General features: G+C 39.4%; 1 protein-coding gene across 7 annotated transcripts in view; it reads right to left on the bottom strand.

The window, feature by feature from the left end:
* Window positions 1-14,061, bottom strand: part of kif21a (kinesin family member 21A) — a 54,283-nt gene that overhangs the window by 14,641 nt on the left and 25,581 nt on the right. For 3 of the 7 annotated variants that reach the window (XM_025908690.1, XM_025908692.1, XM_025908694.1), the window contains exons 5-26: window positions 13,610-13,741; window positions 13,274-13,444; window positions 12,807-12,922; window positions 11,855-12,050; window positions 11,533-11,722; window positions 11,355-11,421; window positions 10,335-10,538; window positions 9,680-9,754; window positions 8,753-8,840; window positions 8,529-8,649; window positions 6,709-6,897; window positions 5,770-5,969; window positions 5,541-5,648; window positions 5,370-5,438; window positions 5,079-5,224; window positions 4,138-4,282; window positions 3,594-3,788; window positions 2,642-2,743; window positions 1,941-2,106; window positions 1,271-1,291; window positions 480-537; window positions 87-141 (exon numbers count right to left, since the gene is read on the bottom strand). In XM_025908690.1, the coding sequence (XP_025764475.1) occupies window positions 87-141; window positions 480-537; window positions 1,271-1,291; window positions 1,941-2,106; window positions 2,642-2,743; window positions 3,594-3,788; window positions 4,138-4,282; window positions 5,079-5,224; window positions 5,370-5,438; window positions 5,541-5,648; window positions 5,770-5,969; window positions 6,709-6,897; window positions 8,529-8,649; window positions 8,753-8,840; window positions 9,680-9,754; window positions 10,335-10,538; window positions 11,355-11,421; window positions 11,533-11,722; window positions 11,855-12,050; window positions 12,807-12,922; window positions 13,274-13,444; window positions 13,610-13,741 (2,814 nt within the window). The remainder of the gene's footprint in view (window positions 1-86; window positions 142-479; window positions 538-1,270; window positions 1,292-1,940; window positions 2,107-2,641; window positions 2,744-3,593; window positions 3,789-4,137; window positions 4,283-5,078; window positions 5,225-5,369; window positions 5,439-5,540; window positions 5,649-5,769; window positions 5,970-6,708; window positions 6,898-8,528; window positions 8,650-8,752; window positions 8,841-9,679; window positions 9,755-10,334; window positions 10,539-11,354; window positions 11,422-11,532; window positions 11,723-11,854; window positions 12,051-12,806; window positions 12,923-13,273; window positions 13,445-13,609; window positions 13,742-14,061) is intronic. The other 4 variants (XM_019361664.2, XM_019361667.2, XM_025908693.1 and 1 more) reach the window with 3 other exon arrangements.

Here is a 14,061-nt window from a genome sequence, read left to right as displayed (position 1 = left end):
TGTACAGCACAGATAAGTGAATAATTAAAAATACAGAATTGGTTTTAGGATAAGGCATCAAACATGTGCAATAAACTCTACAATACCTTATTCCTTGTTTTGGTCTCTCCACAAAGTTTCATGAAATCTGTAGCCAGAGTGCTGGAGGAAATACAGACAATCATGCAAACAATCATTAAAGAATGTGCTTGGACTACACTGCTCCTCCCTGCTTTACTGTTTTGCAGTATAATTAAACAATACTTCATATAATTAACAATTATAAGAATAATATAAACATTAATATAAACATAAAAGACAAAATGCAATTTCATTACAAGAAGCAATAAAACATCATATATGTATATAATGCAATAATATAACAATTCATGAACTACCAAAGCAACTTAACATAAACGTGACAAAATATGCCACAAGATAATATTTTAAATCTACAAATACATTGTTATAGTACTTTATAAGAACTATAACAGACTTACTTTCCCTCTGCAGAGGGGCTCTGGGCCGATTCATCACTGCTGCTATCGTCCCCGTTTTCTGTCAGATGAGATCCGTGAATAGAGAATATTAGATGGAGAGATTAAACTGAGATGACTGGTCAGCTAAAATGGTTCTTAGTAAGTATACCTTGCTAGAGACTTAAATAATTTAACTTCTTTATTTTAACCTTTGCGATTTTGATTTCTTTTGTATAACATGTAGAAAAATGAACAGATGAAGCAGATGAGGGGTGATGTCAGCACAGCGCCATGCTGTTTAATTGATAAACCTGGCCCTCGCCGAGCTCATTAATACCAGATGGCTCAAAAACAGATGAGGTTCAAAGTCAGAGAGAGGTCATATTGGGAAGATTTTAAAGAGACATGTAAGGGAGCTGAGATGAATGTAAAAGAACCAACATGAGATAACAGGGTGGAGGAGTGCGAGAAATCATTAGTCTGCTGGTCCTGATGGGTCAGCTGACCTACAAGGTCTAACAGAGCAAAATATCCACGTTATATGGTTCCTGTAGAAGAGTCTGGGGTTAGCAGGTGCTAAAGCATGGAGGCTGTAGCACATGTGAGCTGCAAGGAGGAGGAGGGGGAGGACAGGGGGTAGGAGGAGTGTATCCAGATAAGGAGAGGGGAAAGCTTCAGCCAACACATGGAGGGAAGCCTGGTTGCACTGCACCTCATGCACCTGTTTATGTTATGTTCAGTTAGTTCTCAAAGTGCAAAGGGAAGGAACCATGCATTCATAACCGATTAGAGTCCAATAGGGTTTCACTTACCAGGCGGGATGTTACCTAGCTCTGTAAACACATAAGAAAACAAAAGAAGGGAAAAGAAAAGATGGGGGAACAGAAAAAGGCAATGCACAAATCAAAAACCATCCCCCGAAATTCAAAAATAAATAAATAAATAAATCGATAAATTAAAAAAAGATATAAAAATAAAATAAAATGCACCAACTGTCAGAGCATCCTACCGAACAGACGCTGGCAAATCCAATATCAAAATAAAAAGAAGAAATCAGCTTTAATAACAAACATGTAAATAGAAACCGTATTATACTAATGTGATCGTATATACTTGTATACACAGCACCAAAATGTAACCATGGAATTAACTGTCGGTTATACAACAGGGACGCCAGCTTCTATTCGGCAGAAGGCAACAAGCAATAGCACCTCAAAAGGCCCAATCATGCAACTGACCAGTTACCCAGTGCACCTCCTGACAGCAAAATCATTTCTAACAAGAGTATGAAAGCAACATTTATGCTGCTAAATTTAAACACATACACTCAGGGAGAGAAATAGATCTACAACATTCCAGAATTAAATTCTAATCTCAGCTTTACCTAGCATGATATCAGTGACACTTTCAGTGGGTGGGCGGGGCCTGGTCCAAACTGGATACGTTTTTATTTTATTGTATCTTTTTATTATTTTTTTCTACCTTGCAAAGCATTCCCCAGCAGCGCGTCCAGCTCTGGGTTAAACTCTGCTTTCTCCTTCAGCATGTGAAAGAGCAGCTGGTTCTGTGTGGCGCTGGTAATCTCAGTCTGCTTCAATCTGCCCTCCATCACCTTCACCTGAGACTCCCTCTGAGCTGCCTGCAGGCCCTGAAGAGGTCAGACCACAGTGTCAGGCCATTTCATCTGCACTTCATTTTTTGGTTAGAGTTGGAAGTTTCTGAGTTAATGCATGGAACAGATGCTACAACTTAATATCATGCACATATGCAAATGCACTTGCATGTCATATTGCTGATACTTGGGCTGTATGACTACTGTACAGCAGTGGCTCTCAAGTATTTAGCCCCAATACAGATGTGGCAATTTTTATCAGTTGTTAACAATAAAAAATGATCCAAGTTGAATTTTGGTTAAATAAAAGATCAACAGTGAAGGAACAACAAACATCTTCTCCACTGGTCACTTACAACCCACCTACAGTCAACTGGTGTCCTACAGTTTCTGTTACTATACAACTGCATTTCTTTCTACATACAGAGGTTTCTATTATTTTGCAAAATAAAAGACACGTAAGCTAAATAACATCTATGTATATTCATGTTTGTTGTATGTTATTCATAAGGAGAGAAAATGGTGATGTTTTCACTGAACAGGTGTGATTTCTCTTTCTGAAGGAGGGTACCTTGTTAATTGCCATTGACATGAAGTGATCAAGGAGAAAACGAGCCTCTGTCAGAGTACAGGAACCAATCACAGCAGAGACGTCCACAGTGTCACCTTCCTCCTGGGAGAAAGAAAAAGTAAAATTTGAAGACCATAGTTAACAGAAATGAAAATCAAATTTCCAACCTTGTTAACATGCCCATATGTCATTTATTATGTGCTACAATGCATATTTTTAGCAAAATAATAAGAGTGCCACTTTTTCTCTTGGAACTGGAGTCCATGGTGCTTCAGACACTGTGTTTATTATGACTGCGTCCCGTCCTTAAACTAGGTTCTCTTCCTTAGCACATAAAAACCGCCGGTGACACACACTCCGTCACCGCCCCTTTACACATTGAGGAAAGTTACTGTTACAGTTTCAGTATTGACTCTCCCATAGTTTTCCTGACAGTAAAAATGTGTATGGGCTCTCCTGAGTTAGAGTAAAACACCATTTATACAACTTAAAAAAGAAGAAATACAAAAGAAAAATTAAACTATATTAATTCAAAGATATATTCTCTCAAATCCTTTACTCTTCAGTCAGCAAGTGCTAAGAACGCTGAATTTTAGCTGATTGTGACATAATTAAGGTCATTCACGTTCCACAGTCTATCCATTTCTTTTATATAGATGGTATCTGGCGACCTCCCCTCTGCCCAAGTTTTTACACCTCACTATATGACTAACATAGATGTGATTTGACGACCATGTGAACAGGTTCCAGGTTTTTCCGAGGGTAGTCCTATTAAGCTGTATAGGCAGAGATCACCATCACTAACTGCTGATTCACACCTGGTCATTTTATTCTGGAAGCAGGCCTGAAAACTTCTCAGTTCAGAAAAAAAGGGGGTTAAAACAAGCTAAACAACCCGTCTGACGTTTTCAATATCTGGCTGCCTATTTCCAGAATCAGCAGGCTCTCTCACCTTGGTTTCCTCCATCTGCATGATGTTGGCCTGACAATCTGCAATACTGTCATTAATATAGTCAATGTTGGCTGTCAATGCTTCCACTTCCTCATTGATGGGAAGAACAGTCTTCTCTGCCTCTGGCCCCTCTCTGAGCAGCCGGTCCCTCTTCCTGAGGACCTTCTCCTTGCGCTTGGTGAGCTCCTCCCTTTGCTGTGTGTTAAAAATTAAACAACTTCTTATAGATTTTCAATCACTGAGTCATTTCTGAATATGGGAAAAGTCACAGAAGATGATTAAATCAACCTAAAGCCATGACATGTTCTTTGAAGCTCATTGATAAGGAAACACACAAGGAGCAGAGCAATATTAAATGAAACAACTGTTTGTGCTGCATTAAGCTTAACAACAGCCACAAGGGTCCTAGAATATTTCAAAATTTCACTACTGAAGATAAAAGAACAATTTAATGCCTTCCAGGCATCTAGCAAGATATCTTTTTGGTCTTTCTCCTGATCTGCTAACATTCAAAATCTATAACTGTCCTGCTTTAGGTTTTTACCTTGAGAAGGCGGTTCATGTCGGTTTCCATATTAGAGATGGTCATCCTCTGCATGATGACATCAGAGATCCGCCGCTCCAGGGACTGCCATTTGTTACGAGCCATTCTGGTGCTGTAAACACTTCCTGTGCGCCTGTAAGAAGACCTGCACATGCAGCATCACTCATCAGTAAGCTGTTTGATTAATACAGCCACTTATTTAACACCTAAATGTACAAATCCAGGGAGAATGTAGAAAGTGATGATCACATGAGAGGCCCACTAAAGAAACCCTCCATCGACAACAACTCAAATGTTCACATGGTGTGCATTTTAAAGTGGATTTACTATTTCAACTCCTCCACTTATCTTACATGCTAGTAAATTTAGTTGCCATTTAGGATATTTAATTAGTACACATTTTAAGAGTTTATCAAACATGTTGATTTGTTTATTTATTCTGACAGTTAAAAGTTTTACATAATAGCCATCCATCTGTTAATACTTTTCAACTGCTAACCGTATGTTTTACCTAATAACATTCATCTGTTTATCTTTCATTTCATGCAGTCAGCTTATACTTGTAACCGTCTATCCATACTTTTATCCTCGAACTCAACTCTAAAGCTATACTGTTAATAAGAATTTCAACTGCCAGCCACAGTTTTGCTTAGATTTTATTGCAGCACGGTGGTGCCATCCAGTGACATTTTTGAAGTTTAAATCTTAAAGTCTTGTTTAGATTAGATGATCTTTCCCTGCAGAAATCTCCTGGGGTACTAATCACAGATGCATATAACTGCAGAAGAGATTTAGGTTTCACTTTATGAAATGAGGCAGGTAGAGTGTTCACCGTTTCCTGAAAATTTCTGCAGTGTCTCAGAGCCTTCCTTCCAGCCGGCCTCTTTAAAAAAGTAAAAAATTATACACCCAAGCAAACATTTGCGTGCACACAGACTCACCAAGTGCCATTGGGAGCACTGGTGCTGGAGGAGTACATGCGTCCAGACGGGGGTCTGTGTGAGGAGTCCTGGACTGGTTCTGGAAGATTGACCTTTCGGATCACCTTACCCGAGGTAGGCCTGACCTGCCTCCTCAGAGCTGTCACCTGACACACAGAGCTTACTTGTCACACCAAAAAGTGTGTAAACACAACATATACCGGACATATGCTCGCATCTACAGTATCACGAGTACAATTAAAAAAGTTCAATCTGCTTCCTCTGTCAGAAATATTTTTTGATGCCTCTCACCTCCTCAGTCTTCCTCCTCAGAATAAGCTCCTGCTGTCTTTTCTGAGCCTCCAGCAACTTCAGCTGATGCTGAGGAGGAAACATGAATATAGTATCATCAAAGAAAGTAATGAAACTCGTGGCACAGACCGTGATATAACTGCAGAAGTTTATAAACAGACTGTTACTAACCTCCTGCTTGCGCTGGTCCTTCTTCAAAGAAGCTATTTCTCGGTTTCTGCGAGATTCGTTCATCCTGTTCTTCTCCTGTTGCTCCTTCATCTGCTTCATAAGACGGACCTGGACAGATCATATTAAACAATATTAGGCCCAGTAACAGCACACATGTAAACTAGAGAGCCCGTATCTCCAGTTTACATGAGTGTCATATCTGGTACAGGTAAATCTCCTTAGTCCATACCTTAGTCCTCTTCATTTCTGCCACATCCATCTGAAGCTTCTTCAGCTGTTTCTCGTACTGTGATTGGTTCTTGAGTAGGCGGGCATGCTCCTTCTGGGCTGACTGGAGCTTTTGAAGCTCCTTGTTCATGATGCTCAGCTTCTTCTCATATTCAGCCTTGATTTTGCGAGCCTTGTCCTCTGTACCAGTTTCTACCGAACCTGAAAATATTTAGAAAAAACTAATAATACTATAACATTTTTTAAATCCAACACTGCTGTGGGACAAGCTCTCCCAGCTGTGTGTGCCTGACTATCTGCAGGTGGACTAACTGAAATCTCAACAGTAGGCTACCCAAAAATAAAAATAAATAAATACAAGTACAAAATAGGTTTACACAAATCAAAACCTATCTGGAGAAAGTGTTTGTGAACAGAATCACACTTTCACTTTGCAGACAACATGTTTTACACACAGTTGGTCAACTAGTCTGCTCTGTGTATGTGTGTGTGTGTGTGTGTGTGTGTGTGTGTGTGTGTGTGCGTGCGTGCGTGCGTGCGTGCGTGCGTGCGTGCGTTTGTTTAACAAAACTAATAATTCTGGCTTTAAAATCCATTCTTTTAAAATCCGTCTCAGACAAACTTTGGTGTATTAACTATCCCTGTCTGCCAGCACACATTCATAAACAGGTTTTTCATTATTGAAGAAAAACAAAGGCTCAGATCAAATAAGTAGGCTATAACATGAATTCTTCCAAGCTTAAGCAGAAATACCAAATATACTCTCTGTTTGAGAAATAAGCTGATCAGAGGCAGAGACATGATGAACCAAACCCACAAGTGCCTCCTGGTGGATGATTTTATCCAAACTGTCAGAGCACATGTAAATAAATTATGTCTCACACTGCAGTGCTCTCCCCTCTGACTGATATGTGACCTCCCACTTCCCTCGTCGTCTTACTCATGTTTTGGAGGACGCGGTCCCTCTCCAGCTGGGTGTCTCGGATCTTGCACTGCAGCATCATCAGCTTCTGTTCGTACTGCTGTTTCAGTGTGTGTAGACGACGCTGGCTGTTCTCCAGTTCGTCAATCAGCTTCTGTTTAATGGCAATCTCACAGGTGATGTTGGCCAGATCTGCCTGGTAATTCTCTGTGAGACACCGATGAGCTGATTAAGTATCGACAGCCACAGTTACAGGCATAAATCTCAAGTAGTTCATGTATTTTGTTGTTAGAGGATCCATTCAAATAATCTCGGAGTACACATAGTCAAGTTTCATTTGTTTAGTCCCATGTTCAACTTGAAAACTGAAAAGAAATTAAAGAAAATTAATTTGTACTATTTCAATATTTTATCTTAAAAAAGGTGTTTTTGCCCACCTAAAAACACAAAATGCTAAACCTAAAAAAGTTTTAGGCAGAGCCTAAAGACTATCACAAGCAATGCCATCAAATTATGTTTTTGTAAACCAGTTTTGTTAATTGAGTAATTGGGTCTTAATTTATGTAAGCAGACATTTTTGTTTTGCTCATCGCCCTTCTTCAAGGTCAATATATTCTATAATGAGCCAGGTAAAACCCAGAAAAACAGGACATAACCAGGAGTCTGTACTTGAATTTATACACAGTCTAATATTACAATTCATATCTGTTTGGAAGCCTAAAAACCAAAAATGCTCCTTACAAGAAGCACTGTGAGCACAAACCCCCACCAAGGCAGCTCATTGTCCACACAATATTTACTTTTAAGGGAATAGCGTTGTATTTTCTTTATATTCAATTTGTTTTCTTTGTTCTTTTAAACATAGATTAAAAATTTTGCAATTGTTTTTACTGCACTACAAAGTACAGCCTTTTTAAAATGTATTTGTCCTGTTGAAGCTCACTTTAATAAACCTGATATAATTCATTGTCTTAGAAATACTTTCTTCAACTTGAAAGAAAGGCAGATGTGCAATGTAAAAGTGAGGTCAGAGGTCAAATGTGATATGATATTTGGATACAAACTATAACACGACATTTAAAATTCCCAAATAATCTTCCCAATATTCCTTTATGTTGTCAATACAAACAATGGCAGTACGAAACAGTTTTAGACAGCTCTATGTAGCATTATTATCACTATGATTTTTAAATAAATGATTGACCTTGAAAGAGAGGTCAGAGGTGAAATGTGGCATGATATTTTAAATCTTTGTATGTTCACTATACACATCACGCCTGTAAGAAACACAGTTTGTAAGGCTTTTGTCAGTTTTGACCAATAAATCATTAAGCTGACCTTAAAGACCTCAGTGGATGTAAGGCAAGTTTCAGTGGATAGTTAACATGACCCTACTCTATCCCAACAAAGTTTGATCAAAATTCATTCAAATCCTTGAGCTACTGTGTGTATAGACACATGCAAATGCTACCAAAAAGGTCACTTTCTTGGTAGAGGTAATAAGCACCTGAATCAGAATGAACAGACTGAAAGAAAATTCTCAGGTCACTCAGAAGAAAACTATCACATGAACAGCGGGTTCTCAAAGGTTTAATGATTTAGATGGCCGGCCTATGAGTGTGGGTCACAAGTATAAAGCACACTTCAAACACATTTAAACAGGGTTCATAACATGTCTGTTTTCAGTTGCTAATATACTGAATTTAAATGAGATCTCATGTAACCAGCTGGCCCAAACTCTCCATCTGAATGGGAAAAAAGGGTCGCAGCTAACAAGTGACACTTTAAAGACAGTTTCATTAAATCCATAAAAAGAAAGAAAGATTCATGCAGGATACCTTTTTCATCTGACTCTGAGTCAGAGTCATCAGAGCTCTCCTCTACATCCATCTCTTCCTCCTCCTCTTCTTCCTCTTCCTCTCCTTCTCCCTCCTCATGGTCACTGCCCTCCTGGACCTCCTACAGCATAAAACAAATAACTTTTTATCTAAAAGCACTATTCAGTATACTGTATATACGAGGTTATATAAATAATGGCGAAACATAATGGAGTCCGTCATACCATTTCCGTGTCCTCACTGGCCCTCTCTGTCATTTCCTTCTCTGTACCCTTTTCTTGCTCATTGTCAGGAACTTCTTCTTTGTTGACGCTGAAAGATTTAAAAGACGTTGTAATCCAATCAGTTTTCCATTTGTAATGTAAGAAGAGCACTTGGAAGCTTTTTCTGCAGGAAGTGAATTGCAGGTTAATCTGCTGGCAATAAAGAAACTTGCATTTTCTGGATAAACGCAGTAGTAAGTAACATATCTGTGCATGGCATCTTTAACATCAGGGAGGTTACACTGTCTTTTTGGCAAAGAAGCGTTTTGACTGGTTTCACCACAATGCAAGGTTTAGTTTCCAATGACTCAATCTCTGCAGGCACTCTTCTCTGTGAGAAAACATAAACAAGTCTTACACAGTGAGACTTGGGTAAGACCACAGAATATAAGTTCGGATTGCTCCAATTTTATAAGCTTGATTGTGCAAAAGACAGTATTTTTAAACAAAAGAAGGGAGGCATCTCATCAGGCTGAACAAAACTGGCAAAGTAAAGAAGCATGGAAGGAAAATGCAGTACGAAAAATAAATGTTTTAACTAAATCCATAAAGCAGATCTGTTGGATAAACATTTTATCCAAACGCGGAGGGTTAGCAATGCTAAGGTAGCATTTCACACAAAAACCACCTGGATAAAGTGACCAAAAAGAAAATAAAAGATTAATACACTGAAAAGAAAAGGGGAATTTTGTCATCCAGCCTTAGATTGTTTGAAAATAGGAGATTAAAGCTTATTAAGTGGCAAAACGGTGTTTCAGGGAGGTGATGTGCTTTGACAGTAGTATGTTTCACTTCAGACCTGCCCAAACAAACAATAAAATTAAAATAAAGTGCTGAATTATGGGGAAGCATGGGAATGGCAACAGGAGGGTGGAAGCTCTGACAAACCTGGCATCCTCAACCTCTTCCACCACCACCTCCTCCCTTTCCTCCCTCTCTCTCTCCTCCAACAGCAGCTGGAGTCTTCAGGGAGGGTCAAAGGGTCAAACGAGAGAAGGAAGCAAGAGATGAACAAAGGAAGAATGGAGGGAAGAATGGTCAGAGGAAGCTCTGCACTGAAAACCACACCTTTAATCCACCTTTCAGCCCCCCAAAGTGCCCCCCGGGGCAACTCTGAGTTAAAAAAAACACATAAATAAATAAAACCTGAGCCTGCGATCAGTCTGCTGTGTTTGCACTGAAATTTATAGTGCAGCGACAGTACAGCACTACCAGAGAACTAACGACAGAAAACATAAAGCTGATGTGTTTATGTGTATAAATGAAGTCAAATGCTTATAAATTATTCAATAAGTTATTTGTGGCTTTTAAGTATCCTCGTTCCAATATACAAAGACGAACCTTTGAAACAAGTCAAACTGACCTCTGGGTAAAGCAATCATGCCTTTGGAAAATTATGAATGGTTTAGGATAAATAAAAATGCCATTCCAGTATGAAACTCACTCAAATATATGCACAACTGTAATAAAACATTCAACAGAGCCAATCCTGAAAATCATTTAAAAACAACAGGAACTTCGCTCTGTTTACTGTCACAGTTACCTTTTCTTCTTCTTCTTTTCTCGTTTCTTCAGTTTCTCCAGATCTTTCTTAGCGAGTTCGATGATGTCAGCAGTCTCCTTCTCGGGGGCCAGAAGAGTGGAGGAAAAGGAGCTGGACCCTCCATAGAATGACTGACGGTTGGAGGCACGGGACAGATTCTTCCTCAAATTCTCACTGACAGCCTCGCTCTCCAGGAGTTTTGCCCTGAGGACAGCATCAATACACCAACAGATTGTAATACAGAGCCTTCACTGTGGCAAATCTCCAAACTTGGTCCCTCACAAATAAATTTCATCTGTAACATAAATGAACCTTAAGGGTTAAAACAAGGCTTGTATTTAACACTGTAGACATTCAACCCCACTGTGGTGCCCCCTAAAGAGAGCAGCCGAAATAACAATGTTCAGGCTCATTGCCAATTATGAAAGTCCACTAAAACACTTCATATTTCATGTCATCTAAACAGGCTGAATCTATGGCATTAATTTGTTTAGTATTTTTTATCACCATTTAAATCAATGAACAGAATGATTTTATTACAGCTTTGTGCACCGTTTGTGTACTACTGCAGTTTCAGACAACATTGCTCTCCCCTCTGAAGATCCTGTGTCACCAGTGTGGCTAATTATATTTTTTCCAGCCTGCTATTTATAACATCATTACAAAATATTTCAATAAAAACTTCTCTTCTCCCATACTAACCTCATCTCTACCTTTTCATTTTATCCGTGTCTACTGTATTTTAGTTTTCAGTCTAAATGTTTGAACCATCCCAAATCTGTTTTTGTTTTGGGGTTTGGTTCGCACTGAGATCCTGGGAAGGTTTTACAAGTGTTATATTGACTGGGATCAAAAGTCCAGACCAAAACACTTGAACTGTGATCTCACATGTCATCAAACATTTCAGGGTAGTGACTGTTAAAAGAATGAGGTAGGCTTAATGTTTATGAGTACAGGAGGCTAAAACATACAGGAAAAGGTGAAAAAAATGAACAAGGGAATAAATCGGAATTCATTTACCGAAGGTCTTCAATCTCTTTAATGTAACTCTGAATCATGTTTCCAATTTCCTCTGTGCCTCCTTCACCTGCAAAAGAAACATGATAAGGGTCATGCAGGAAAAAAACAAAAAGGGGGACATCATGTGACTGGAGCGGCACAATACAAAAAAAAAAAATTTCATAAGTTTGATGCATACCTGCACGGGCGAGGGTCTGGTTGGCCTGGTCACTGAGCAGTTGGGTGAGTCGTGCCCGCTGAGCATCGATGGTCTCCTGCATGGCCTTCACCCTCACCCTCAGATTGCTGTTCTCCGTCTGCAGCATGGAGTTTTCGTGGAACATGTCACTCAAGCTTTCCACACCGTCCTCACCCACCAAACGCTTACCCTGCAGAGGGGCAAAAACGATATAGTTTGTTGTAAAAAGTTTTTAAATTTTTTGACATGCCACGTGGGTTTTTTCTTCTTCCATTTTTCATAAGGCTCATCCCTGTCCTTTAAATTCCTCCCGTCTCCTCACCGTCTTATACTCCATGAGCTCCATCTGCAGTCGAGCTATTTCCGTCCTCAGAGCGCTGATCTGCTGGCTGGCCTTGTCTTGGTTCACCATCACCTTGTTCTTGATGTTCCGGGCTCTGTTCGCATATTTTAATGTGTTCAAAGTTTCCATGAAGTCACGGTCAGATGGACTGATGCATGCAATCATCACCGTTTGGCTGAGAAAGAAGAAAGAGACATTTCATAAATTATTTTCACACATGATCTCCACACAGTATTGGAATTATGACACTGTGGGACACTGCACCTAGGAGTTATTTCTTACATTAACATAAGAGATAAAATGGTTGAGATGTTCTCACTAATGGAAATTGTTTGGTGAGGTCAGAGCAGGAAATTATGTAGAAAAATCACATCTAGTGTGTGGGTATCCACAGCCAGGCATCTCCCACAGTTAACACAGTTTTATATCATCTAATTAGCTGGGGTGTTGTTGTTTTTCATTTTGACTTTTCATCTTCAATTCAATTTAGTTTTAGTTTCCATGGTGGATTATCTTGTTTTAGTTTAGTTTTTATTAGTTTCAGTGTTAGTTTGTAGTGGCTTTAATTATCATTGCATGCACACGTTCATCACTGACTCATCAGGCAAGCTATAAGAATTTTTTTTTTCCAAACTAACAAACACTAAAACTAAGGGTATTTCCTCTATATGTTTATTTTTATTTCCAAGTTCACAAAATTGTTCCAGGTAGTTTCAATTCTTTTAAACAAGTCTCTTTTATTTTAATTACTTTTCCCCGACGTCTAGTTTTAGTTTTTAGTTCAGTTTGAATTAAATAAACCTGCAATGGTTCTCATCATCTTATACGGTTGTTTGATGATATTCGGATAAAATTGTTGCCGTATCAGAATGAAACCAGTCAAGACAAAATGTTTTTATGAGGAAAAAGCTCAAATCTGTGGTCCTCTGACCTGTTTCCTCCTAATGAGTCCTGCAGGAGTCGGGTGAGTTTGGAGTCTCTGTAAGGCACGTGTGAGGCCCGCTTGCCCCGGTCACCCAGAGCGCTGATTACATTCCCCAGAGCGAGCTGGTCATAAAGACAGGAGACAAAGGCAGAAAGGATTTCATAGAGAGGCAACAATTTGCTATCAGTCCATTTGTAGAGTTACAGTTAACACTTTTAGCACTACTTTTGTTAGTTGCGATTTGGGTGGCCACATCCCAGAAACAGCATGTTTGCGTGGAACAATGTGGGATCCCTGGTCGCTCTAACTGTGCTGACTTTGTTCAGCTGAAAATACCATTAAAAATACTGCATCATTCATTCATTTTTGATTTTAAGTATATTTGTAAAGTCTGCCACCAGATGGCAGTATATCATTAGACTTTGAAGTCTTTGCTGCCTCACAAATCCTGGTGCAAGAACAGGCAGACTCACCAGTCCACAGTTAATGGAGATGCCCTCTTTGGCTCGATCACCCGTTGCTCCAGTTCTTTTCAGCCGCTCCGAACCGGCCAAGTCCACAAAGTGAAACTTGGCCGTCAGTGTCTCATACTCGTCCATCTCAGAGTTACCGTTGGTGACTCGATTATCAGTGTCATTTTCTTGCTGTGTAAAAATCATGCGTGTAAATACACTCAGTGACAGCAGCATGCACACATACAGTTTTTTCCCCCCAACAATCATTGATACTAAAAAGGAGGAAAAAAAGGAAAGAAATGATATAATTGATATGATCTAACAGACATGATTTGCGGTTATTTATAGACGTACATTGTCAGAGGCACAGACGCGGACTTGGCACAGGTGGATGGTGAAGATGGCATGAGATCGGGAGCTTTGGACGTTCATCTGAGTGCTGGCTGTGGTGCGAGACAGAGCCCCCAGTTTCAGGCACTGCATCATCTACCGAGTCAGACAGAGTATTAAATATTAATACAATGGTTGAACCCACTTTGAAACATTTGGTGCAAAAAACAACAGCAAACTCTCAAAAGCAAAGTGCAGTGCTAAAATATTTTTATACTGAATATATGAAGCTTTACTCCAGTAATGATTGTGGCAGTACAAAGGTTTAGATCCAAGAGTACTGAGTAAATCTTTGATACCAACCTACACACATGTCTTGGGGATTTTTTGTTTTAGAATAAACTGATGCTTAAAGGGAAATCACTGATGTCGTGCTGAACACCTACATTAACAGTGAAACACATAATCTGCGTTAC

This window comes from Oreochromis niloticus, linkage group LG7 (assembly GCF_001858045.2).
Source record: "Oreochromis niloticus isolate F11D_XX linkage group LG7, O_niloticus_UMD_NMBU, whole genome shotgun sequence".
NCBI classification, from domain to species: Eukaryota; Metazoa; Chordata; class Actinopteri; order Cichliformes; family Cichlidae; genus Oreochromis; species Oreochromis niloticus.
The sequence above is the reverse complement of the archived record's forward strand: the minus strand, read 5'-3'. Positions and strand labels throughout refer to the sequence as shown.